This window comes from Tetrao urogallus, assembly GCF_951394365.1.
Source record: "Tetrao urogallus genome assembly, chromosome: 3".
Classification (NCBI taxonomy): Eukaryota; Metazoa; Chordata; class Aves; order Galliformes; family Phasianidae; genus Tetrao; species Tetrao urogallus.
This window is the reverse complement of record NC_136815.1, coordinates 49,747,302-49,764,255: the sequence shown is the minus strand read 5'-3', so window position 1 is coordinate 49,764,255 and position 16,954 is coordinate 49,747,302. Positions and strand designations below refer to the sequence as shown.

General features: G+C 45.7%; 1 protein-coding gene across 1 annotated transcript; it reads right to left on the bottom strand.

Moving 5' to 3' along the window:
- Nucleotides 1–221: 221 nt before the first annotated feature.
- TWSG1 (twisted gastrulation BMP signaling modulator 1) lies at nucleotides 222–16,467 on the bottom strand (the record flags this gene model as incomplete). Its single annotated transcript, XM_079533204.1, has 5 exons — nucleotides 222–403; nucleotides 7,302–7,568; nucleotides 10,350–10,449; nucleotides 15,508–15,668; nucleotides 16,440–16,467. The coding sequence occupies 5 exons, from the start codon at nucleotides 16,465–16,467 to the stop codon at nucleotides 222–224; spliced, it is 738 nt and encodes a 245-aa protein (XP_079389330.1).
- Between the last annotated feature and the right edge of the window lie 487 nt (nucleotides 16,468–16,954).

Genomic DNA, 16,954 nt, shown 5'->3' with positions numbered 1-16,954 from the left:
GCAGAAGAAAAAGAAAACATAATGTTGAAAATTCTACAAGTTAGCCTTGCTTGCACGGATTTAAAAAAACAAGTTTCAAATTTTATACATCTCTTTTCAACCAGCTCCATTTAATTGCAACCATTAGGCACTCCACCAAAATGCAGGATTTCCAATCCGCTTCTCTCTAACTGAGAGGGATTACTTTGGCCTCCACGTTAGCATATTACAATTTTTCTGCTTCAAAACATACAGTTCATACATTTTACAGTTTTACTGCCATAGTCGATGCACTCTGGCCCGATACACTCACAGCAGGCGTTGTGAAACCATCGGTATTTGGATGCTCCCATGGACTCGCAAGAGATCTTGCACTGATGTATTGACATGCAGTCATCAAAATACACCACAGTACACATGTGTTCTAAACCAAGAGGGGAAAACGGTTTAAAAGGTCTTAAAGTATCTAAAAGGTTACTTGAAAATTAATTACACATGCAGCTATTGAAATGGGAGTTCAAATCATTAAGACCATGAGGCATAAGGAAAAAAAGGTGATAGAGAAGCAGAAAAGAGACAGAGACCCTAGGTGAGACCTATCAACTTTCAGTTTTTACTCTCTGCTCTCCCTCTGGATGATTTGTTTTTTTTTTAAACTAAATTGTGTCTTTTTTTTTGTCCTTTGCAAAGTCATGAGGGATACTTTATGAAGTGTAACGATGGGCTATGCCAAAATAACAAGCAGGCGTCCTCTGAAAGTACACAGCCTTAGCATTAAGATACCACTACTGCAGTTGCTAGCAGTTATTACATGCGATCAAGAAAAACAACACTTTTAGATCAGTTATTTTAAAAACTTATTTAAGCATAGACATTTTCTCCTCATCCCCAACAGTATTCTTTGACCACATTAAAACCACATGTTGCTAGAGCTAGAGCATCCCATTTTCCTCAACATGAGAACAGCACAGCACGCTTTTAGTCATTATTTTAAGCAACACCAGTTTTACTACTAAGATTAAGAAATCCTTTCTGCCTTTTGCCTAAGCATCATCTTTGCTGTTCTAACCACCACGCAATTACTTGAAACGCCATGAAGTTTGGCACTATAACCCCAAACTGGAGCTGAGGCATTCACCACATCTATAAAATTAAAACATCCCTCCACTGCCTACTTCTAATTCCCCAAGCTGATAGATCCCACCATCTTTTTTCTCTGCCAACTGAGTGATTACACCGTGGTTTGTCCTCTACAGGATCTCTGCACCACATCTGCCCCCAGCGTAACTTGGCACGCTGTGGGTGAAAGCACAACTGAAAGCTGCCTACAAACATGAACACCTCACTAACACACATCAGACAGATTTGTGAGCTGCAAATGTCAAGAGGCTTTCTAGCCTATTCCTGCTCAAATTGCACGGATCCAGAAGAAACGTACTGACCTACATTCCAAGGAGGATTAGAAAAATGTAATCCAAACATAGATGGTAAGTCAGACAGTTTATTTTTCATTTTTTAAGTGATTATGGAGATATGGAGAAGGATGAGTAACCAAAGGACTTGGAGCAGTGCAATTGTTAACCACAACATTTATTCAGTCTCTTGTATGTAAGCCTTGTGCTAAAGTCAGCGCAACCCCTCTCTTCAAAATACGGGTACCTCGTAGATTAGCAACCTCAGCAGCACACAGTTCTCTTGGCAAGTTCTTAAGGTGAAGGCCAGAGATGAGCTGAGGCCAGCAAAGGGCTCCATCACACTACAGGACATCAGATCTACGCATTCAGTTTCCCCGGTACCAACAGTAGATGATCTTTGTGCTGTCCAAGCTGCAGGACAAATGGCAAGGGATAGCACAATGTATGAGAAAGCGCAATGCAGCTGCTAGCTTTTCCATAGATGCTTCCTTCTTCTTGACAGCTGGAAACTCTGCCTATCCTGTGTAAGAATTAAAATCTGTCAAAACGCTGATGAAGGAAACCTGATAACTGCCAAATTATTTTACTGCTGCCTGAACAATTGCAAGACAGTCACAGGACATGCTGCCAGCTCACTGAACACAAGGCAGTATTCTTTGTTCAGGCTCTGGGCTGACATACACTTCTTGTAGACACCACATACAATGCAAAAGGCGTTAAGGATCTCGAGGAGGAAGTGCAGATCCAACACCAAGGCATTTTTCTGCTTCCAGGAAAGCTATGCTGTGAGTAACGCCGCAGTCATCTAAGAAATCTTGGAGTACCTGAAGTACTGCTGAGAATGTCAACAACACATGCAGTGGTTGTGCAAGTCCTGTCCCACTCTTGGCACTTCTGTTTCTCTAACACTTCAAAATAAAGCCTAAGGCCCAGTAAGCATAGAAAGTTCTCACAGAACAAAACCTCCACCTGAAATCTACCAAATATCCACAGCTTCACTAAGAATGCTTTCTTCACAGGTGGGAGGGGAAAAAAGCAAAACAGGAACACACATTCTATGGTAGCACACAGAAAGAGTGACCTCTCTAATATGCACCTAAAGGGCTCAGTTAAAGCAAAAATGTGGTAGGGAGATGGTACTGGCAGCGACTGCTGCATCCACCAAAGCACACAGGTAAGAATCCTCCCAGGGGTCACACAGAATTGTGGGGGTTGTGAGGGAGCTCTGGGAATCAACCTGCTGCAGGTTCCCTACAATTGGCTGCAGAGGAAAGAATCCAGGTGGATTTTGTATCAGGTCCAGAGAGCACAGAGGACTCCACAACCTCTCTGGGCAGCTTGTTGAAGTGCTCTCTCATCCTCAAAGTAAAGAAGTTTTTCCTCATGTTTACACAGAATTTCCTGTATTCCAGTTTGTGCCCATTGTCCCTTGTTCTATTGCTGGGAACCACTGAAACGAGCCTGGTCCTATCCACTGAGTCTCACCCTTCAAATATTTATAAGCACTGATCAGACCCCCCTACTACCCCAGTCTTCTACTTTCCAAACCAAGCCTCTCAGCCTTTTCTCATCAGGAGATGCTCCAGGCATGATTGATCATCTTTGTCTGACAGACTCCTTCTAGAAGTTCCCTGTCTTTCTTCTCCCAAGGAGACCAGAACTGGACACAGTAGTCTAAATGTGGACTCACCAGGGCAAAGCAGAAGGGAAGGATCATCTCCCTTGACCTGCTGGCCACGCTCTTCTGATGCAACCCAGGATCCAGCTGGCCTTCTTGGCCACAAGGGCACGCTTCTGTCTCACAGTATTCAGCAACTCCGTCTTGCTTCAGAGAATTTGCAAGCACTGGGTAACCTTTTGGCACCAGCAACAAAAAGCTGGGATTGCCAGAAAGGAGCATACACACACCCTCTAGTCCCAGGATGCCCAGACAGCCCCAGGTTTGTGCCTCCCTGTCTTCTCACAGTAGCCATTCAGGTGTCCGCTGCAAGGACCGCCTCTGTCCCAAAACAAGCAATCCTAAATCTTTCTGGATCTTTGTCTACCAGAGATGCTGAGATGTCCTTCTACAGAAGTGAACACTTCTGTGAGTGGGAAGGAGGTCAGTGGATCTGCACTCCTAAGACCATAGTCCTGGTAGAAGCAGGTGAGAGCAGTGAGGCCTTTTGATACTGGTCTAGGAAATCAACCTCTCAGCACTAAAGTGGGGACAGAAGCAAGATCTCAGCCATATTAAGCTAGCAGCAACAACCAACTGGACCATTAATCTTGACAGACCAGAGAAGGAAGTTTATTTTCACGTGCACGTGGAAGCCAAAAGATTTGGTCCTAGATGGCCAATCCAGAAATGCTGCAAAATGGGGAGGACAGCTTGTACACACCAGGCCAGAGCTAGCGGTACACCTGGCTGGTTCCCAGTAGCACTTGTAAGAAACTAGAGGACACACGTAATGTGCAGAAGACTAAGCTACCAAACACATTTGGAAGTTTTCTCATTCAGAGGCATGCCAGCTAAACTGGTTCTTTCTTTATTGCGTACCTTGTTCACCACATGCTAACCTTGTCCCTCGCTCAGTAGGGTCAGTGTTTCTACACAGATAAAGAATTTTGGAAAGCAGGAAAATTGCTCTCATCAAGCACTAAATCCCTCTTTATGGGCTACAAAAAGAGTCACAAAGGAAAAAAAAAAAACCAAAACCATCCTACAGGCTCAGTAGGGATCTGGGAAAGTATTTAAATTGTTTCACAAATGTAATTGCCCAGGCAATGCTGACTCCCTCAGTGCAGATAAAAGGATGCTACTTGCTGCATTAACAGCTCTTTCATTAGCATTTTGCCTGTTTTCACACAGAAAGGACTATCAAATACAGATGGGGTAGGAAGGAGAGAGAGTAGTGGGGGACTGACAGCTGCTACACAGCTCTTTTCAGAACATTAATTTTTCTCCTTCTCCCCACAATTCATAACACATGAAGGTTGTGTGGGAGAAACAACAATGTAGAATCAAATTTAAATTCAGATGACTAGAAGAAACAGGCTCGTATTTCTGTCAGACTTTGCAACAATACTCTTGGTGCTTCAAGTGAGATCTGTATCGGTACTTGAACAATTTGGCAAATCCAGGAAGAGAAAACAGCTCTGTTGTAAGTGAAGGAAAAACACTTATCGGGAAGATGAAGGAACCTTCCTAGTTAATTACAAATCCCCTGTGCTACCTTGAAAATTAAAGGTGCTATGTAAGGTAAGTTGCATTTTGGTCTGTTTTGTGGTAGAAGAGGAGGTAACCGTCTGCCTGGCAGCCAGTTTGGTGTTAGTCAGAAGTTATTGGGGTAAAAAAAAAAAGGCATTTTTTAAAATGTGTTCCTAGCATACCTACAGAAATAGGTGCCCTTGACTGGACGCTAGATCTTCACTACCTGGCCAGCACTCAGTGGAAGCGTAAGCGCAGAGCTGACACCATCCATTGTGTCACTGAGCGGTTTAAGTCAGAATCCCTCAGCTACAACACAGATTTTGTTTCATCAGCTGCCAAAAGATTATCCACTTCCCCCCTGTCTCTCTTGCCAACATCCTGTCATCATCTGCAGCACTTAAGCTTATTTATACATTTGAACTTGCAGTTCAGAGCTCTGAGGGTATCAGCTAAAAACAAAGCAAAAAAATAAGAATAAAGTACAAATGTAACTCTAGGTTAATAATCACTGCAAGTAGCGAAAGTCACTTGAAGCAGCTGCTCAAACACCAGAAACCACCGATACAAAGAGCTCGATCCAGCAGCTCGATGTGCTTTGGCCGCTAGAGTGTTAGAAGACCGCTCGCAGAAGAAAAGGGAAAGCATGCACAAAGACAATACTAATTCAAGGTCTGGTGGCTGCAGTAGGCAGCGGCAGGACAGGAATGTTTTATGTCTCTCTGCATTCCACTTCCACACTAACTGGCGGCCTGGCTCCGTCCCACTGTCAGGCACAAGGCCCTCAGGTTCCTGGGGCCAGCGCTGCTTTTCCTGGCACCCACCCAGGGCTGTACATAGCAAGTCTGGCATCCTAGATGGCTTCACACTGATCTGTGCATGGACACGCATTGAAATGAAAATCAGAACTGTGTTACAGGATGTGGCAAGAGGTCTTTATAAGCAGAGCCTATCCAAATTTTGGCAAGTAATCTGCAGGAGAGTACACAGCCTACTGTCCCCTTACCAAAATCTACATCTTATTACCCCCTCTCCCTTTCCAGGCAACAAAAGAAACGGCTGCTGCCGGCACACCACGATGAAGTGAAGCACGCTGCGTGTGCCCATGCTGGCTAGTCTCTTTGGCTCTTCACCTCCTACCCCTCCATTTTCCAGTTATTGCTTCCTCAGTAAATTCACCCAAAACCTTTTAGAAACATTGCTACCACATGGGTCACACAACATCCAACACAAGAGTTGCAGCTCCCCACGTGCCCTTACTTTCACCATAATCAACACCAACTGACTGAGGCCAGAGGTCAGTTTTTTCTTTCCACTTATTTTTCTCACGGATCAATTCACTGGAGTTTTTATAAGAAAATCTTAACATGATGTTCTGCAAAATCAGATCTCAATCTACTTTGTGGCCAAGAAAAGACCAATAGCCAATGATTACAAGAAAAGCTTTGACATTTATTTCTCTCCTCAGTATCTACTGAAACCCAAAATCCAGTGGCATTTGGTAAGTATTTCCAAATATAACTGTTATTTTTGGAATGCCATCATTCCAATGAAAGCCCTCTCAGCTTAAATCTCTAATACGACCTTAGCAAATGAAACGAAGGAGACCTTTGACTAAGAAAAAATTGTAGCTATGTATTTGTGTTGTTATACTCAGAACTCCTCCACACCCTCGAGATGCAATTCCAATTCCAAGTTTAATCCAAAGCTATCATTAGCCCATCCTGTTGGCATGGTGGTAAAGGACTGCCACGGAACAGCAAGTCCGGCTGCAGTACCTAAGTACAGTGGGATATATTCAAGGTTGTTCCAAGCATATGTTTTTCTTCCAAGTATAATTTACGTCTTTAAATACTTTAGTATTATTTGCACACATGGCTTTTTGTGGCTTGCCATTTAACATGGCTTTCTGCATCACTCTCATGATGGTAAGCAAGCGTTTTATTAATGTCAAAGACATATGAATGAAATGTTTTCTGCCCATCTGGTTTCCCAGTTCTGGAATTAATTTTTTTTTCTAGTGTGCCTTAACCAAAGGAAGTCAGAAAAATTGCCATTACAGTTCCATGTAATCAATAGCAGCCCTACTCAGCAACAATACTAGGTCAGAAGTTCAAGATGAGATGGAAAAGCAGTGTGTCCATCAATTAGGGAATCTTGCTTTGATAAGACAAAAGAACCATCACAACAACAGCAAATGTGGTTACCAATACTTAAAGCGAGCATTGGGAAGGAAGCAAAGCATTAATCACGCTACAGTAAAACAAATCAGATGCTCTTTTCCCCTTTTAATCAGCTACTTTACTAAGAACTACTTATGAGATTCTTTCAAGGCTTTGAAATGATTTGCACAGAAAAATATTTCAGGTTTAGTATGGAAATTGAGAAGCAAAGAGAATGTTTCTTAACCCACTGCTGTCACTACACCAAACTTCTCATCTTTTACCCTGCCACTCAGCCAAAAAAACAAAAAAACAAAAAAACACAACTCTAAACTCAAGGTGGAAAAAAATATATACATAAATAAAATAAAGGCAATAAGTTCCTACACTGTTATGTCATGCTCAGAAGTAGACTGAACTTTTCCCCCATTTTTATACACAAAAAGAAGAGGGTAGCAGAGACAAGCACAGAAGATGCACTGAGAAAGCTGCACTGAGAAAGCTGCTGGAAGAGACCAGAAGAGACGCGAGGAATTCAGACACTGTATTTATTACCTTTGTCACTAGAGTAAGGTGCGTGGATGTTGTTGCTTGGAACGGAGACGTTCTGATGCTGTGGCTGGTTCACTGTTTCTAAAAAGGAAACTAAGTTCTCGTGATGCGACAATTCTTCTGCAACAGGGAAGGAAACAATATTCCAGTTCAGCTGAGTATCCCCTTCTGTGAGCGCTCGGAAAAGCGAAGGAATTGGTTCATGCAACTCCTCCACAGTGCTCTTGGATGTTGGAGGTGTGTCGCTGTAATTGCGAGGGTTGCACATACCTGCAAAGGAATGAGAAGCTAAGTTACACAAAAATCCTTTCTTCTTGGAATCTGTGGGTGTATATACATACATACAGAACCCTTCTGCTGATATAACTCCCTCTTAATTCTTTAACTCACTACTCAATAGCAGAAGTGTCACCAAAACCAGCAGTGCTGATTTTCAATAGCGGCAGGTTTCAGATCTCTGCAGAATTCCACAAAACACATCTGCAACTCGTGAGCTCCAAGCAAAAAGAAAAACCTCTTTTTCACTTCCCTTTCTATGCTATAGCATTACACTTCAGAACACAGAGTTCAGCTCAAGGTTTGTTTCCCCTGGGAAATGTGACAAAGCGCAGCATGACCGACACTGGCATGAATTCGGAATGGGAGCCTACGACTGAACAAAGATAGTATCTCGACAAGTCCTGAGCTTTGTGAAACTTTTGATCACAGTTCAAGTATTTGATCTCATCTGCTTCAGCAGTGCATAAGATCTTACCAGGCACCTGCCAGAGGTGCAAAGATCAGCACCAAGAGAGAGCAAGAGTCTGCTCTCTTTACCTGCTTAGACACGGCTGAGATGAACCGAGATTTTCTGCTTAGTTGGAGAGTCACTACAGACAAAACACTTATTTCCCCATTACCCCTTACACATCTTTTTCAGTATCTCCTGGGGAATCTTTTTTGAAATCTGTTGTCCTCTGCTGTAATCCTCTTTGCCTCTTTGTTTCTGTAATATGCCATGCAGGTGCCAGATTTTCATTAAACATTTAAATGCAACCATTTATTAACTGCGATTACCTTCTTTTAATCAAAACATTGAAACCTCCAAGACTGAAAGCAAAAGTTACACATGCATAGGTATTTAGAACCAGAAGCCATAAAATGCTATCAGAAGTCACCTGGCAAGAGACAGAGAAATTGATTTTCCTGATGCACATCTGGATATAATTTTGGGTAGTTTTACAGTTACACTTTTCGACAGCTACAGCTGCAAAGCAAATCAATCCTCTTCTTCCAAAGCAATACGAAGCGCGTATGTTTGAAGTCCACCTGCCCTACACACTCAGCAAACATCTCCTGCCATGTTGATGCATTAAGCCTCCAGTTTCAGAAATCATATTTAGCTATGACTTTATAGAAAAACACAACCTCTTCAAAGTAAGTGCTGAACAGTAGAAGTAACTCCTGACTTCAGAGCAGACATGACCTCAAGGACAGCACAACCCATCTGCTTTCATGTTAGATTTGATCAGTTTAGAGATTCAGCTATCAGAATGACAGTGAAATCTCCCACTCCAAATCTACATTAATGAGTAATTATTTCAGAATAGGACGACGCCATACAGCCAAGGTCTGAGACACCTGCAGAACCACCAGTTCTGGGAAACTGAAACTAAAACCCTGCTAACTGCTTTACTGGATAGCACTGAGGGAAGCAGCAACAGAACAGGGAGTCATGTTCAGATTTAGAAAATAAACTATGTAGACTTTTTTCTTTATAATCACAGTAGCTAGGTTCTTCTTCCTATAGAATATCTGTGCACAAAACCCTGCTTTCTGAACCAGACAGCACTTCTGAAAAAGCCAAGTAGCCTGCTCTCCTGTTCCCTACCCACTGACTGAGTAAGTCTACAATACAATTCAGTACTGCATTAAAAAAAAGCAAGAACACATGGGAAGGGCAAAGGGAACGGGGGGGAAATATACACAAATCTATTTCGCTCTTCAGTGAGTCCATTAAAGTATTTCAGCTCAAATAGAAAAATTAAACTATAACACCTCTTTCAAAATTAATAGCCAGCACAGGGAGATGGGCTGAAAATCCTTTTTGCCATTGGGAAGAATCTCATGTGCACCCAAGTGTTCCGCTCCACTCCTTATTTACTGAAGGACAGACAAGCAAAGGTAAGCTGCTGAGAACCAAGCAAGAAGCAAGTTGTCAGAAAGCATATTCACATCATGATGGAATGTGAGAAGCAATGAAATGCAGCGAAAAGGAGCACTGTGAAGCACTCATCCTCAGGAACTCAGAGAAGAATCGACCAGCCAGAAGCTGTGAGAAGGTACAGTGATCAACATGCCTCCTATTTATGGGAACCAGATGGATCTGTATGGCAGTGGAGGGCCCAGCAACCCCAGGATGATGAATCTTTCAAAACATTTATAACATGAGAAGGAACAAGAACATATCCATCCTTCTGCAGAGGCACCATTCACTAACAGAAATCTTGGCACTGTGAGCACGATCTGTTGGTAATAATGCTGTCCTTGTTAGGGCTGTCATCTCATCTTACAGAAAGAATTTGTATACCTTCTTCTCACGCTCCTGAAACAGATCTTTTTGCAAATAAAAGAGTGATGAAAAACATGGACCGTGCGTAATTACAACTAGTCCCAAGGACTCACGGGGGAACTCACATCTCCAATTGCCCCTACGTGGAATCCAACCCCATAATGAAGGTGCTGTGTAGTTTCATTGAGATGACAATTGAAAAAGAAGTCCACAAACAGATAGCAAAATTGCTATGTAGTGATGTTGACATCACCCAAGCAAAATTTGGACTGCTACTGTGTACCTCATAAAGCAGATGCGGCCTTCTGGCATGCTGGTCCCCACTGGCATGTTCCACTGCATGCTAACTCATGCAGTACCCATAGAACAAGGTGCAAGATAATGAAAGAACAGATTTTGTCCTCGTGCTTAACTTCTGCAGTAGGGCTGCGACTTGAACACATGGCAGGGGGAAGAAGTTTTTATAAATAAAAAGAAATCCCCAACAATTGCAAACTTACCAACACAGTCACAGCACTCATCCCAAAGCGTGCCAAGGCAGAGCATGCACTCCTTGCAGCAGGAACAGTTCCCTTCCCCTGGGCGGCACTGACACAGCTCCTGAAAACAACATGAACGTGTTACACCCAGCAATCCCAGACATGAAATGCCAGCAGGGCACAGCAATTCTTCCTCTGGCCACAACTCAAGTTAGAGTTTTAAGAACAGCTTTCTACACTAATCGAGTGAGAAAACAGTAAAAGAGTTCTAGCCAAAGAACCAAGCTGAATTTACAAATGGATCTTTTCAGACTGTTCTGCTTTTTAGGCTGAAATTCTGAACGCAAATCTGAAGTTTGCTAACAAGTGTTCAGAAGAGAAAAAGTCCTACTCATGGTAAAGCTTTGTTCACCTACATGTTCCCTGAATACTTTTCCCACTGCAAAACCAAATTCAAAGAAGGACGTTTCTTTTTGTATAAATAGTGCAGATGAGGTATAATTTAGCTAAAAAAAGGAAGCTCAGAAGATGTGCAGTGCCTACCATCACACCTATTTGTGGATCTTGAAATGAATGTATTTGGTTTAGCCATTGGAACACACTTATTTTGCACATCTCTGAATGCTTGCTACACATTGCTCTCTGTTTATCGTATTAGTAGCTGTATGTGGGTATACACATATTTATCTGAAGTCCAGCTGATTCATTTCTGCTCTTAATCTATCCCCAGAATAAAACCCTGGATACTTCAAAATTGTAGTCTCTTGAAAGTAAAATGGTACACATACACTCTTTTCTCTAACTGCGATTAAGACAGAAAACCAGAAAAGACATGGAAGCACAAAGATAACACTTTCTGCTTCCTGCTTCCTAAATCTGAAAGCTCTGGTTTGTTTGGCAGTCCTCCTGAAGCCGTACAGTTGAGGATCCTGAAGCATGGGAACAGCCTGCACGTACAAAGGAAATCTAAAAACCAGGTGGCCCGCCTCCCTGCAGCTCACAGACACGTAGGAGCAGCTCCAAAGGACCTCAGCTCCCAGATGGCAGCCTGCAGGCGTGGCTCGTGTCCTGGTCCTCAATGCATCTGGGAGAGAGAGGCCAGAGCCGCGTCCCTCTTTCAGGGGACTGACACAGAACCAACCCCCAAATCCACCACAGATGGGCCCCTCTGTACTAATGCACTTCATCAATCCATCATTCTTCCATTTGCTTTGTCCCAGATTAAGAATTAAAAGCCTTCTTGAAGCCAGCAAAAAAAGCCACACAATCCAGAAACTATTGTGTTTCGCACAGCGCTGAGATGCTGCCATTGCCTGAGTAACTTAATGTAAACTGTTTGCACTTCTGAGTGGCTGAGCATCAGCTCCTCCTCTCCACATGCATTTTTGCCATACACAGTCTTAGTAAGTCTTGAATTTTTATTTACAGACTGGAAACCTACCAAGATTTTCAACTTTTTCACTCTCAAAGTTTACTCGTGTCACCTATTACTATGCTGTTTCCAAGTGAAGGATGAAAAACAGGCCTGTCACTGAGAAATACAAAGTTTTCCACAAGAGGAGACACCACAAACTTAGAAAGATGACTTATGTGAATGAATGACGCATTTCTAAAATATTTATCTTTCTGTTCAATAAACAGATTGTGTCACACTTGAGGAGTAAAAGCCTGAATAAAACGATTTTTAAAAGCAACCAACAGTACAGCACTGCTGCGTTGGCCACTGAGCTCTATTGGGATGTATTCACATTAAACATATCCTACACGTTTGCTCTTCAACAGTAAAACTGGGCAGACAACTTCACACCTATTAAAGACATTGCAACACCAACAAGCCGGTATGTGGGTGGAGGCTACTCTCCATAAAATATTAAATGCAGTGTATGAATCAAAGCCAGAAAACTCACTAAATTTGAGTTATTTCAACTTTACAGCCTGCATTATGCAGTCTAAGAGTATTCTCACAGAATTAAAAATAATCTTAACTTTTGCACTTGCAATACAAAAATAATATAACAGAATGGCTGATTGGAAGGGAGCCCACCCAGTCCCATCCGGTGCTGCGGGCAGGGCTGCCCCCCAGCAGCTCAGCTGCCCAGGGCCCCATCCAACCTGGCCTTGAGCACCTCCAGGGATGGGGCACCACAGCTTACATGGGCAGCTGTGCCAGAGCCTCACTGCACTCTGAGCAAGTGTGTGTCTGTATTCTTAGTGTCTATATGCACGAGGACTATCTAGGGATCTCATCACTATACCTACCAGTATTTTAACAAGTTTATTTTTATACGAAAGACTTAGGAACATTTTAAATTTTTTTCTTTTTCTTTTTTTCTTTTTAACTTGGAGAAAGAAGATGGAAGAAAGAGAAATCACGTTGGTCTTATGCACAGCCCCTCCTCCCCAGGGCTGTCCCTGCAGGGCAGTAATCGTATGTTTTTCCATCCATGCGTTTGCATGTCCACTGTTTCCTTAACCACACTCAAGTTCCTACTGACTCACCCAGACCGGACACTTGTGCAGGATACATCTCTTTAAAAGAATGCTTCCATGGGACGTGGGTGAAGTGAAGCAGAAAGAGAAATGCTCCCTGTTGATAGCTGGGGGTGGCAAGGCGTCAGTGGAAGAAAATATTACTCATAAGTGAGTCTGGCAGCTGCCCAGGCTGAACTACTGAAGGTGCACCAGTATTCTGCTAGGCAAGAAATGAGCCTCCCTCGTCTGAAAATACAGCATTAAGTAGGAAGCAGACAAGTTTGTACAATAAAAGTATTTCTGCTTCAGAGAGCAAATAAAGCCTTTTACAAGGAATTTAACAACTCCATTTTTTCAAAACTTTCTTGAAGTGACAGAGACTGTTTTCTCAGCGTGGCGAGAAACAGGACCTGAAGGCATTGGCAACCTCTCTGCAAACTGGAGGAGGGAATGAAAGAAAATAGCTCATGTTTTTTTCCTAGAACAGTTTAATAACAGCAAATCTCCTGGAAGCAAACCAGACGGGATTATTTTGCTAACCCGACCACATTACATTCTACAGCTACAAAACACACACTAGCAGAAATTTTTGAATACGCAAACCTTGAAGTTAAAATGTGAGAGCTATTTCATATCGCTGGCCAAAAAAAGTCTTGTAAACACTTGAAAGCTCGGAAGCTCATGCCCAAGTTTAACAGGAAGGGAAGATAAACCTTCAGCAGGCATCAGCAATGGTGGCATAAATGATGTAAGTCATGGTGTCCCCACTCAGTGTTCTCTGTGCATGGGAACCCCAAAGCAGAAGAAATGCTGGAGAAGAGGTGCCAGGCACCACTAAGGCCACCAGCCTACCCAAGGAGTGGGGCAACAGCACTGCAGGGGCTCAAGGATGAGCTGTGCCCAAAGCCAGGGAGGGAGTTGAGCTCATGGCCCCGCTCTGCTTCTGCTCCTGGGTCTCACCCAGAGCTCCTCCAAAACTGCAGGAGCCACCAAGTTTCTGCAAGGGTGAAGCCAAAAAGGAGAGGTTCCTCAAGCTATTTGCTTATGGAAAAAACATGACATCCCAACACAGAGGCACCAGAAGAGCTACAGCCATTAAGACCTAAGAGGAAAGCGTGCAAGTTGTTGGTCTCACACTCTGTCCTGGATTTAACAGAATAAATATTTATGTAGGGACCACCCTCGAGCTGAGCAGCTCCTAAGGAGTGGCAGTAACGACTGTACTGAAACTGGCACAAATATTTGTATTAACCGTATGATTTTTGAGAGCCCCACTGCTCCCACACATGCAGATGGCCAACACTACGTCTTGCCGGCTCCCCAGTAACCTCAGAGCCACACCGATTTGGCTTCAAGCCGCGAAGCACACCAAACTAGAGTGGTTATAGAAACAGGATAGGGAACTGCACGATGAGATAGTCCAGAAAACTTACTCTTACCAAAGTACTTTTAATTCAGATTTCTCCAGAGTGGTTTAGAGGGAAACAAGAACACTCAGATATACCGTATTGCACACAACCCAAGAAGTATGACATACTTCAGAGAGCACCGCAATGCTTCTGCTGCAACAACACTTGAAAATTTAAGAAGAAAGAAAGAAAAAGCCAAGATGAGAGATAGCAACAGCTTGGTCATAGCTTCAGGAGCCTTCCCATCTGCCTTCTGATCCATCTGCCTCGTGACCACGCATGACCCCAACACTAAGGGGTAGTGTCTCAAAGAGCAACGTGCGGTCCTGATTTGAGAGAAATGCTTTAAGAGGGTGTCCCACATCACTGATACAAAGCAAGAGAGCACATCCCTAGGGCTGTGCTGCTAGGAAGATGCCAATGCCCAAGCAAAACACAGCATTATCACTGAAAACCAGTGCCACAGTCACTGGAAAGGTAAGTCAAAAGCCTTTCTCTCTCTCCCTCATTTAACAACTCTGTAGAGAATGGCTGAGAAGCAGCACTGTTTTCAATTATTTTTTCCATTTAAAGTAATGGCAGTGCAGGAAGTCAGAAGGATATTTACCAGCATTTGTGTTCTCTGCTTTTCCACTTCCAACCTGCAAAGAAGCAGTAGGAAGCTGGAGCTGACCACAGGAAGGTTCCTTTTTTCCAATGTGGTGTCAGAAAGCATGCTCAGGTCACTGCCCATCAATTACTAATCAGTAGGCAGTGGAACTGCTCACAATTCCTCTAAAAGGACCTCTCGCTCTGCTCCCAACCACTGCTGGAAGAGCAGCTGGGGCTCAGCCACTCCTTCAGCCCTATGGACAGCACGCAGTGAGCCAAAAGCAGCAGCTGGGCTCAAGCTGAACATCCACTGTTCACAAGCACAACTCAAGAGCCTGTTTTAGGCAAACACACACTTTAAGAGCTTGCTCATCCCCATTAGTAGCCAGAGGTACTTCAGGGTTGTGAGGCACATTGGAGCTACACCAGCATTTGTCCTCTCAGGGGGCTTTCAGCCATTTTCAGCTTTACAACCCTCTGTCACGAGGAGTGCCATTCAAGGAGATGCTCAAGGCCAGGTTGGATGGAGCCCTGGGCAGCCGAGCTGGTGGGAGACAGCCCTGCCCATGGCACGGAGTGGGACTGGGTGGGCTTTAATTTCCAACCAACACCATCTGTGATTCCATGACAAAACGGCCTTAATTTGTATCAGTGGGTCTTCCCAAGGGACAGCTTCTGAACTTAAAGACAAGCACAGGCAGCTCTACCTGGATGAGGCACTTGCTGACATCGCTGGCGCACAGTGCCTTGTTGCAGCCCACTGACGAGCGGGCCCACACCAGCAGCAGCAGCAGCAGCAGGGATGTACTCAGCGCTGCACACGGTGACCTCATTGTTCCAGCGGTTTGCAGACGGAGCTCAACCAGCACTAAAACCATTTTTGACCACCGGAAAAAAAGAGAAGAAAAAAAAAAAATCAAACATTAAAGAGGCACGATAACAAACCCGACCGCTCCTCCTCTGCCGGCAAACTTCCCCGTTTGAAACTTCTCTTCTGTTGCGCTCACGCGTTAAAACCGCACTGCATTTCAGGTGAACGAGGTCAGGTTCGTAACATCAGATCTGACGGCCTATGAGCAGCGACAAATAAAACGCAGCAGCGAAGCCCTAACCGCGAAGGCATCGTCCGGGCAGACACCTCGAGCCATCGCACAGAAACGAAGCTGCTACGTCAGCGTCGATTCATTAAAGCGAAGCTCCCGGGGGCTCCGAGCGGCGCATTCTACAGGAGCGACGCCGCGAGGGCTCAGACCGGCAGGAGCGGAGAGCGCGGGTCCGCAGGAGGTTCCCCGCTTCCCGCGCGTGCCTCCGAACCCGGGCCGAGGGCCGGAGCCCGGCACACAGCCCACTTTTGGGCAGAGCTCGCGGCGAGCCCGCATTGTTCTCACGGGAGGGAAAGGCAGACGGGCACGGGATGGCCGCCGCGCAGCGCCCGGCGCCGCCGCCCCCGCCCCCCCGCCGTCGGCACCCCCGGGCCTCAGGTGCGGCCCGCAGCCCGACGGGGAAGCACGCGGCGGGCCGCCCGGCCCCGGCCCTTCCATCAGGGAGCGCCCCGCCGCGCCGCCCGGCTCCGGGGCACCCGCGGGGCCCTGCGCCACCCCTCCCGGCCTCCTCCGGCGGGCAGCGGAACGCTCCTCACAAAGCCGCCGCCTCCCCGCCGGCTCCATCCTCCGGCGCCGCGCCTCCGCCCCTCGCCCCCCTCACCGGCCGGGCGGCCCCGCTCCGCCGGCGGCTCCGGCTGCTCCGCGGGCGGCTCCGGCGACCGCGCGCCTCAGCTCGGCCGCGGGCAGCGCGCGGGCGGCGGCAGCGCGGGCTCGCAGCGCGCACACGGCGCAGGGCCCCGCCTCGGGGCGCCGCAGGGCCCGCCTCTCGCTCCGCGCCCGCCGCTGAGGGGAAGCCGAGCGCGGCCCCGGCGGGCGGGAGGGCTGTGCGGGGGAGAGGGAGCGGTCTGCTCGTACCACAAAGATGCTGGAGGAGCCGTCGCCTGACGATGCGCTTAGTAGCAGCCTAGTTAAGTGCCGGGCAGGAGTGTGGCTTTTGTGTCGGTGCGCAGAGACTGCTGCGGAGCTCCGGGGCCGCCGAGTCCGACGACCCCCGCGGTGGTTGCGGAGAGCCGCTAGGCAGGACCCGGAACGCAGCCGGACTGCCGGCCGG